General features: G+C 37.1%; 2 protein-coding genes across 2 annotated transcripts; both read left to right on the forward strand.

The window, feature by feature from the left end:
• The first annotated feature begins 1,928 nt into the window (after window positions 1–1,928).
• On the forward strand, window positions 1,929–3,875 carry LOC147514686 (coatomer subunit gamma-2-like). The gene is made up of 5 exons (XM_086594395.1): window positions 1,929–2,087; window positions 2,217–2,348; window positions 2,464–2,634; window positions 3,021–3,260; window positions 3,384–3,875. Exons 1-5 carry the CDS (start codon window positions 2,010–2,012, stop codon window positions 3,576–3,578), a joined length of 816 nt encoding a protein of 271 aa, XP_086450521.1. The 5' UTR covers window positions 1,929–2,009; the 3' UTR covers window positions 3,579–3,875.
• Window positions 3,876–9,556: 5,681 nt separating this feature from the next.
• On the forward strand, window positions 9,557–10,042 carry LOC147514687 (secreted RxLR effector protein 161-like). Its single transcript, XM_086592662.1, has 2 exons — window positions 9,557–9,864; window positions 9,961–10,042. The coding sequence occupies exons 1-2, from the start codon at window positions 9,557–9,559 to the stop codon at window positions 10,040–10,042; spliced, it is 390 nt and encodes a 129-aa protein (XP_086448788.1).
• Window positions 10,043–10,492: the final 450 nt, after the last annotated feature.

Consider the following 10,492-nt stretch of genomic DNA (forward strand, 5'->3'; position numbering starts at 1 on the left):
AGTGTTGCCCAATAAAAGAGAAAACGAGTTGCCCAAACTCAAAGAGATTTGCCTAAACTCAAACTAAATTGCCCAAACTCACTCGAATGGTGTTGCCCAAACTCGAATTGGTGAGAAAAGGTTAGGTTTTTGGTTTTTGATCTTTGATTTTTTTGTGATTTGGTTTTTTTGTGAGTGAGTGCGTGAGAGAGATGATACCAGTTGAAAAAGTTTTCCCGGTTTTCGCGATTAGGTGGGGGGTGTACTGGGCTTTCTTTTGGGCTTCGCTGTTTGGGCTTAGGCTGGAGGCTGCCCAATCCAATTTGTGTGGCGCCCAATACAGGATTCTTATTTAATTGGAAATAGAATTAGACTTTAGGTTCTAACTAGATTTTGGACCCGGGCATACACCCGGGATCTATTAAATATTTTGTGTGCTAAAAAAGATTTACAAAATGTCTCATAAATTTTCAAATCATAATATATTTTTATTGAAAATAAATCGAAATACGTTAATGAACAGCGATTATGGTGGTACTTGGAAACTAAGGGATCAAATTGAGATAGCTTATTCACTTTGTGGTTTAGGATACTAATTTGTAATTTTCAAATGGAATTATCTTAAACTCGATCTAGCTTGTATAATAGTTTTCTTAGATTTATAGTGATTTAGTGGTAAATCATCACCGCTCGGCTTACATACTAATTTGTACAAATCACTAAAATATCTATCAAATCACTAAAACAAATTGATTGTTTCCATATCCTCAAAGAATACACTATTCCCACTTGAAAAGATTTATCACATGAACGTGTTCTACGATAAATTGATGAATACAAAAAAAAATCTCTTTCAAGAAAATGCGTTCACCTACTTAGAATACTCCCCCAAATATTTTATCATTTTTTATGTGATTGTTTGTATACATGCAAAATATACTTGCAAAATACAAAATCTAGATTGTTATAGTCAACAAATTCCAGGCATATGAAAGGGTTATGCGAATAACATTTTGAGTGTTCTAATTCAGTATATCTCACATAATCCTTAGAGAATGTGGGGAACCGTCGGAAGTTGATTCTACACCCTATAATAAGTTATTAACTGAATAATATGTAGTGTTTTTTAGGCCACGTTAAGGATATATTTGAAATAAGTCGGTGCTTTATCATAGACACTAAAAGTGTATGATTTGTATTAGGAAATTAGCTTCTAGAAATCAAGAACCAAAATATCGAATTCAGTGAATATCTCGATATACCAAAAAACCGAGATATATCGAATATATCGAAAATATTAGAGATATCTATTTTTTTGTTGACCAGTCAAAATTTTGTTTTGTATGTCGATGTATCGGAAATATCGTCTACTATATCGGAAATATCATCAATATATCAGTCAAAGTCAACAATATTCGGTCAAAGTCAACAATTTATATCGGATATATCATATATATCGGTCTATATATATTGTTATATCGGAAATTGCGAAATATATAGGAAAAAAAATAGATTCAATATTCGGTTGAAATATATCGGATATTTCCATCTAGGTATACCCAAAAAACGAAATATATCGGCGATATCTCGGATATCTCGGTGATATTTTGGGCCTTGCTACAAATCACCTATTTGTTTAGCAATTTTTTTTATTTGATTAAATATATAAGAATTGGAACACTAAAAGTATTTGATTCGTAATAGGAAATTACTTTCTACAAATCACTTAGTTTTTTAGCAATTTTTTTTATTGGATCAAATATATAAGAATTAGAAATATACTCAAACTCTCCAAAGAGATTACATGTATGTGGGGATTATAGGCTATTTTAAACGACTGAGGAGAAAATTCTCCATCGAAAGTCTCTACATTAATTATATAGATAGTAGACTTCTAAGTACTAAGAATTAGTTATAAGTCCGTTTAATACCCGCACACCTAAATCATTATTCAAACTTCTATTTCACATCAGCGAACGAAGAAAGCAATAAAACTATTTTGCATAAACCTAACTCTCGTTATCTTAAAGATGAGTGATTGCAACAACATCAACGATGCTTTCATGCAATATGAAGACGCTGTTTCAAGCTTTGGAATGCTTTTCAAGGTTCTTTGGCCTGATTTTCTCCCGTAGTGTTTCTATTTTTCTTTAATTTTAATAGCTTGCAATGCAAGTGTTGTTAATGTATTTACGGTGCCATAGACTCATTCTTTATTTCCAATCATCGTTTTTCAGTCCTCTGCACCTGTAGAACTCACAGAAGCTGAAGCCGAATATGGTGTTACTGTTGTCAAGCACGTCTACGATGAGCATGTTGTATTCCAGTACAACTGCACAAACACTATTCCCGAGCAACTCCTGGAAAACGTAAATCCTGGTTCTCTCTATATGTCTCTCTCTTTTGAGTTGTTTGTATCTGATTTTTCCTCTCAGTACAAGTTATAGAACACTCCTTTACCTTACTCGTTTTGGTTGGTGCCAGGTAACCGTCATTGTGGATTCTTCTGAAGCAGAGGATTTCTACGAAGTAGCATCTAAGCCTTTAAAAACATTGCCCTACGGTTCACCAGGACAGGCTTTTGTTGCTTTTGAGAAGCCTAAAGGCGTGGTTCTTGGGAAGTTCTCCAACTCATTAAGATTCATTCTCAAAGAGGTATGGAATTACATTGTATTATGTACACACAAATCTACTTGCATCTGTATTATCTTGCTTCCTTCCTGGCCATGATTTGGGCAGAATGTAAACCGCCAGGCAGTGGACTTAACCAAGTAATTTAAGTTTTTGCTTAGAGATTTTCTTAGAATTGAACTTATCTGCAGAATATTCTCATTCCTGATTCCTGCTATCCAATTTAGGGTCATTCCATCATCTAAGAAACTGTCTTATTAAGTATCTTGATCTTCCCTACGCAAGAACTTCAGTCGCGTTTGTGTATTGGATTGAAGTGGGCAGTCTGTCGCAGATGAACATAGACGTATGTCCCGTACCCTTTGTTTCTGTGTCATCAGTTAATTGAACTATATTTTTGTATCCATCAGGTCAATGCATCCACAGGCGAAACTGAGGATGATGGTGTTGAAGATGAGTACCAGCTGGAGGAGCTCGAGGTTGTTGCAGCTGATTATATGTTGGAAGTGGGGGTCTCCAATTTCAGGAATGCGTGGGAAAGCATAGGCGCAGACTGTGAGCGTGTTGACGAGTATGGCCTTGGTCAAAGAGAGAGCTTGGCAGAAACAGTGAGCGCAGTCATCAACATTCTTGGCATGCAGCCCTGTGAGGTTGGTTTTTGTTGCCCGGACCTTGTGCTTTTGGACAGACCTATAAGGTCTGAATGTCTGATGGTGTGATGTATATAATATGTACTAAGTTCATAATGTTCCTCTATTTGGCATGTGTTTCAGGGCACCGAAGTTGTACCAAGCAATTCTAGATCGCACACATGTCTTTTGTCAGGTGTGTTCATAGGTAATGTCAAAGTACTTGTGCGCTTGTCATTCGGAGTTCAAGGTCCAAAGCAAGTAGCGATGAAGCTAGCCATTAGGTCTGAAGATCAAGCAGTCAGTGATGCTATTCACGAGATAGTCTCCAGCGGCTGATTGTTGGGTTCTGTATCATTGCTGACATTCAGGTTGTGTTTTTTCCCTCCTTGAGTGGGACAATATAAAAGGTAAAAGGAGCCGGGTTTTGTAATCAGTTGAGATGAGTGGGCTCCCAAGGATTAGTCCAAATCAAAGTGTTGAAACAGAGTGCTCATATTGGAATCGGAAATTAACTTTCAGGAGGGAGTACATATATGGACCATTCTTTTGTTTTCTATTAAGATTTTTGTGAATCGGAAATTAAACAAATGAGTCCTGTTCGCATTTGTATTAGAAATTTCTGTGTTGGTACAATCAGCTCATCACAACTCTTGAATATGTTGGTGTTTATTATAGTCTAGTGAGAGTGATTTTTTGCTCCCAGCGGGATTTGCTCCAAGAGCTCCAAGCGAAACAGAAATCAACCACGTGTCCACTAAAAAGAGATTGACAGTTATCAAATTCCTTCCTTATAACAAACTTCCTGATTTGCCCCCACTAAAAATAGAAATAAATAAAAAGAAAAAGAATTAAAAAAATCTCATTGTAAAATATATAAGAGTTCTTCCTATCATTAGCTAAAGATTTTTTTTTTATCTTTTTTAGTTTGAAAGAAATGTCACTAGTTTAGCACTTCAAGTTTTTTATTCTTTTTTTTTTCTCCAAACAATTAAGACCAAAAACTAGATTTTGTAACTAGTCAAGTTTTTTTCTTTTATTTTTTTAAGGTTGGGGGTAAATCAGGAAGCATATATTAAGGTGGAAATTTGATAACTGTTGACCCCTTTTCAGTGGACACTTGGTTGGTTCCTATTTCCCTTGGAGCTCTTGGAACAAATCCCGCTGGGAGCAAAAAATCACTCGTCTAGTGATATACTTTTTCCTGATCTAGTGTGTACCAATCCAAGTTAGAGGGCTTATACAATTTTTTTACAATGCATATTATTATTCCTGAAAGCGTATTTGTCAATTTTTTGTCTGTGTGGTAGTGCAGTGGTAACATTCCTCTTAAATTTTGAGGGGTTCGAAGCATATTAGTCGCAGTTTTCTGAAAGTAGCACCCGCTGGTTCCATTAGTAAGTTAAGGACGGCAGGACGCTCAATAATCCTCCCATCTTGAAATTCTTCTGTACATTTTGTTTCCTATTTATAGTACAATATTATAAAACAGTTACATAGTTGTTACAAACTGTTGAGGTGTCATTCTTTGACTGCTGCAGACTTTTCTTCACATGACTTATTACCCCCCCCTTCAAGCTGAAAGGAGATGCAATGACTGAGAGCTTAGATAGTAACATGTGGAATCTCTGTGTAGACAATCCTTCAGTAAAGATATCTGCTAATTGGTCCTTTGTACATAAATATTTGATGTCAATAACCTTGTTAATAACAAGTTCCCTAATATAATGATAATCTATTTCTACATGCTTTGTTCTAGCATGAAAAATAGGATTATTTGCAAGAGCTATTGCACTGATATTGTCACAGTGAATGAGTGGAGATTGAGACAGAGGTATATGAAGTTACTTTAGCAGTATACAAATCCAATAGATCTCTGCAACTATGTGTGCGAAAGATCTATACTCTGCTTCAGTGCTTGTTGGAAATAAGGCTGGGTCAGACCTGATATGGATAAACGCCCACCAAGATAAGGATAAACCACAGAGATAAGGATAACCACCAGGTATTGGGATGAGTGTAGGACTCTATCCTAGCCTACATTAGATGAGTATAGGACTCTATCCTTAGCTGATTTTGGATAAGTATGGGACTCTATCCTATCCAATTTTGAGGAAGTGGGAGAGTTCTATAAATAGACCCCCACCCCCTCACATATTTATCATCCCAAAAACAAGCAAAGCTCTCTCTCCCTTTAATGGTGGCCTCCTACATTTTCTAAAGTAGAAGCTAGTTTTTCGTGGAGATTCCATAGGTGGTAACCTCCATTGCTAGCCATTGTCAGTTCTTGGTTCTTGGTTCATGAACAAAGGTTGCTTCCCATTCGTGGTTGGAACTTGACTCTAGCTAAGTTGAGAAGAAGAAGATCTTGAGTGTGTGAAGAACATCATCTTCTCCGGTAGATCAAAACTTGGAACTTTAAATTGAAAGCTGTGACCAAGGTACGTTCTTCTGTTTCCGCTGCGCTATTTTATGCATGTGATATAGCACAATTGTACATATCATAGGAATCATGCATGAGATATTGGTAAAAACCCTACATTGGCATCGAGCAAGGTTTTCCATGGTTTGCATGTTTTTGTTTGTAGTTTTGATCTTGTGATCTACATTTTTTTTGAAAAACTGTGTTTTTTTTCAAAATCTTTTAATTAATTTTTAAATAATTAGGTTGTTTAAAATTAATTAGAAATTGCTTAAAATTTATTTTTTTGCAAAATAAATTATTTATGGGAAATAATTTTGCTATTTTTAATTAAATTTTTAGTAGAAATTTTTTCTAGGAAATTTGTTTTCCTTAGAAATTTTTACATGAAAATTTATTTTCTGAGATTATTTCTCTAGAAATTTTAGGATTTTTCACATGTATTTTTTTACGATTAAAAATTGACATTAGGATGTTTATTTTTACCATGCAGTAATTATTTAAATCTGGATTTTTATTATTGCATGTAAATAAAATTTAAGTAGTAGATTTTTTGCATATTCTATGTTATTGATAGTCAAATGCATTGATTTTATTTAATGGCTAGAATCATGCTAGTAGATTATCATGATCATCTCATACGTAAAAATGTGGATTACTTAGATTTATTTGAAAAGATGATTCTTATTCGTAATATCTTATTTTTGGAATTCAAACTTGATAGAATGGCACCCGATGGAAAATCCCCGTTTACCATGCTACCTGAAAAGGACTTGTTAAACGATAAGAATTATGAACTTTGGTCTAGGAAAGTTAGGTTAATTCTGGCAGATAGGAAGGTCATTGACGTAATAACTGAGACAGTAGCATAACCTACCGCCGAAGGATTAACACAAGTTGCTTATACTACTGCACTTAGGAAGTACAATGAGTATACAAGCAGAGACAATGTTGCCTAAATTGCCATACTTGGCACCATGAGGAATGACTTCATGATGCGGTATGATGGCCTTGGATCGGCTAAAGAGCTATGGGAAGCAGTAAAGGCGGACCTTGGGGGTACGACTACTGCACAGCTGAGGAGGCTACAAATGAGCTTTGACAAATTTATCAAGCTGCCCATACCTCTATGACACAATATTGCACGGTGATGAGGAACATGGTTGCTGAGTTAGCCCAAGCAGGACAGGTCCTGTCAAATGAATAGCAAATTCAAGCTGTCATTAGGTCTTTACCTAAAACTTGGGAACAATTTCATCTTATCTTGACGCATGACGACAGTATCACAAACTTTGCACAGGTGCAGAGGAAATGTGAGCTTGAGGAACAAAGGCTTCTCAATGAAAAGCCTATTGTTCAAACTGAATCAAATGTTGTCAACTCCAAAAAGAGGAAGGCTCCTTGGAACAAGAAAAATGGAAAAGGGAAAGGCAAGGAAAAGGCCAAGCCTGACCCACAGTAAAAGAAACCTAGGAAGTCGATAGACATGACTAGTGTTGAATGCTTTCGTTGTCATCAGATGGGACACTATGCTAGGGCATGTCCTTCTCCTGAGGTAAGTTTTACTTTAAGTACTGTCATGCTGTCTGATTCATCACAATATTGGATTGTAGATTCAGCAAAGAAATGCATGCACTCACATAAGCGGGATAGGTCCCTGTTTGAAGATTTCCGAAAACTTCCACAAGGAACTCGGAGAGTCCACATGGGAAACCAAAGTGTAGCTGATGTTTTGGGCACAGGCACTTGTAGGTTGGATTTTGCGAGTGGGAGATCCATCCTTATTGAAGAAGTACTCTTTGTACCCTCAATTAGGAGAAATCTTTTATCAGTTTTGAAATTACTTCAAGAATCCTATGTGTTTAATTTTTTCCAGAACTCGCTTGAGATATCTTTGAATAACAGTTTGATAGGTCATGCTTATTTAATGGATTTTTTTATGACATCCATTACACTTAGCACAAACTGATGTTTTTATGTCTAAAATGGTTGGTTGCCAATTGTGGCATGCTAGACTAGGACATATTGGACACAGTAGGATAGACCACTTAGCAAAGGGAAGGTTGTTAGGTAACTTAACCTCTGTTAAAATGGAAACCTGTGAAAGTTGTCTTGCTGGAAAGGCCACCAAGAAACCTTTTAGGAAAGCCCAAAGGGCAACTTATCCTTTACAACTTATTCACGTAGACATCTGTGGACCAATGAATGTAACAAAGACAAGGCATGGGGCTTTGTATTTCATTACCTTCACGATGATGACTATACACGTTATGAGACTGTGTACTTGATGTCTCACAAATCAGATGCCTTGGACTGTTTTAAAAAGTACAAGAACCTTATTGAGAATCAACTTGATAGGACAATAAAGGCCTTAAGAACTGACCGCGGACGTGAGTATCTTTCTGATGAGTTTAAGGAACTCTGTGAAAATAAGGGTATAGCTAGATAGCTAACTATTCCTTATACCCCTCAGCAGAATGGTGTCTCTAAGAGAAGGAATAGAACCCTGCTGGACATGGTTAGGTCTATGATGACTCAGGCTAACTTTCCCATCTCATTTTGGGGTGATGCATTGTTAACGGCTGCGCACATACTTAACCTAGTTCCTTCAAAATCTGTTGACAAAACACCCTATGAACTATGGACTGGTAGACAACCCGTTTTGAACTACCTTAGACCATGGGGGTGTGCAGCCTTTGTCACTTCTCAAAATCGAGAATTTGGGAAGTTGAGTGCTCCTGGAAAGAAGTGTGTCTTTATAAGATACAGTGAGACTTCTAAGGGGTATGTCTTCCTAGGGGAGGATACTAAAGAGCATGTCACAGAAATAGAAGCACGTAACGTCAGATTCTTAGAGGATCAATACCCAATGAGGGGTGAGGTTGATAAGGATCTACAACTTTACGAAGCTGATAACCTTATAACTGCTATTGAACAAGGCGAAGATGAAACTTTAATCAACCTTGATTCTAGTGACAATGGCATTGGTCAACTGATTGATCAATCCCAACCTCGTAAGAGTGTTAGAGGCCATATCCCCAAACGTCAGTTTGAGATTGAAGGGGAGATAAATATGACCAATGCACTTACAGAAATATCTGATGAACCTAAAACGTTCAAGGAGGCTATTTCTGGGTCTAATACAAGTAAGTGGATGGAAGCTATGAAGGAAGAATTGGAGTCGATGAAGAAAAACAAAGTACGGGACTTAGTTGATCTACCTCCAAACAGGAGATCTATTGGGAACAGGTGGGTTCTCAAGATCAAGAAAAATGCAGAAGGGAACATAGACAAATTCAAAGTCAGGCTTGTTGCAAAAGGTTACACCCAAAAAGAAGGAATAGACTATAAGGACACCTTCTCACCAGTAGTGAGATTTGCCTCCATACGTCTCCTCTTGTCAATGATTGCCCACTTAGATTTAGAGCTTTACCAGATGGATGTCAAAATTGCTTTTCTCAATGGAGAATTGCAAGAGGAAATCTATATGGATCAACCCACTGGTTTTTCAATCAAGGGTCAGGAACACAAAGTGTGTAAACTGAACAGATCCATATATGGTTTAAAACAGGCCTCTAGACAGTGGAATCTGAGATTCCATGAAGCTATGCTTCAAGACAAATTTGAAATGGTAAATGAGGACCATTGCGTATATGTCAAGACATCTAAAAATGGTTTTGTGATTCTATCTCTATATGTGGATGACATTTTGTTAGTAGGTAACAACAAGGTATTGATAAATTCCACTAAGGAGTGGTTGTCATTAAACTTCGAAATGAAGGACATGGGTGAAGCTAGTTATGTCTTAGGAGTTAAAATAACTCGGGATCGACCCAAACGCTTGTTGTCTTTGTCTCAGGAGACATACATCAAGAAGGTTTTGGAAAGATTCAACATGACTGATTGCAAGCAAATGGATCTCCCAGTAAGTCTAGGAGAGTCTTTGAGTTCTAAAATGTCTCCCAAGAATCTTACTAAAACTCAGGCTATGAAAAATGTACCATACTCAAACGCAGTCGGAAACCTTATGTATGCAATGTTGTGTACAAGGTCAGACATCTGCTATGCAGTTGGGTTAGTATCAAGGTTCCAAACAAATCCTGGGGTCACAAACTGGAAGGCTGTCAAGAAGATAATGAGGTATCTCAAAGGCACAGTGGACTACTCGCTTGTCTACCAAGGGAAAGATCTTAAGCTGATTGGGTACTCCGATGCCGACTGGGCTAGAGACCTTGATAAGAGGAAGTCAACTTCAGGATATACCTACATAATGAATGGAGGTGCTATATCCTGGAGCAGCAAGAAGCAAACTTCCATAGCACTTTCAACTATGGAAGCTGAGTATATTCCTTGCTGCTCTGCCACACAGGAAGCTGTGTAGCTCAGACGATTCATCAAACACTTGTCAGTGTTCTCAAAAGCTGCTGAACTAGTCCACATCTGGACTGGCAGCATGGCTGCTCTTGCATATACTAAATATCCAAAGTACCATGGAAGAACCAAGCATATAGAGTTAAAGTACCACTACGTACGACAAATGATACTGAAGAAGAAAGTGGTTCTACAACATATATCCACTGATCAAATGGTTGCAGATCCATTGACCAAACCTATTCCAAAGGAACTCTTCCTTGCACATGTAAAAATGTTTGGGTTAAAGAGGATGTGATTATGCTAAGAACACTTTGATGGTTTAATAAATAAACATGCATTCTTTCCAGATAGATTGCATTCTCATTATACTGTTAATCATCTCATATGTATGTCAGTAGGGTTGACTGGTTCACTCACATGAACAGTCACTTCCATTTTAAACAGTGGGAGTTTTAGC

The sequence above is a fragment of the Coptis chinensis genome, chromosome 2 (assembly GCF_015680905.1).
Source record: "Coptis chinensis isolate HL-2020 chromosome 2, ASM1568090v1, whole genome shotgun sequence".
Taxonomy (NCBI): Eukaryota; Viridiplantae; Streptophyta; class Magnoliopsida; order Ranunculales; family Ranunculaceae; genus Coptis; species Coptis chinensis.

Bases quoted from the DNA above. Each gene is read 5' to 3' on its own strand.
- LOC147514687 (XM_086592662.1), top strand. From the start codon at position 9,557: ATGACTGATTGCAAGCAAATGGATCTCCCAGTAAGTCTAGGAGAGTCT. The intron at 9,865-9,960 runs GTACTCCGATGC...ATCCTGGAGCAG, and splicing joins AAAGATCTTAAGCTGATTGG to CAAGAAGCAAACTTCCATAG.
- LOC147514686 (XM_086594395.1), top strand. From the start codon at position 2,010: ATGAGTGATTGCAACAACATCAACGATGCTTTCATGCAATATGAAGAC. The intron at 2,349-2,463 runs GTAAATCCTGGT...GGTTGGTGCCAG, and splicing joins CCGAGCAACTCCTGGAAAAC to GTAACCGTCATTGTGGATTC. The intron at 2,635-3,020 runs GTATGGAATTAC...TGTATCCATCAG, and splicing joins TAAGATTCATTCTCAAAGAG to GTCAATGCATCCACAGGCGA.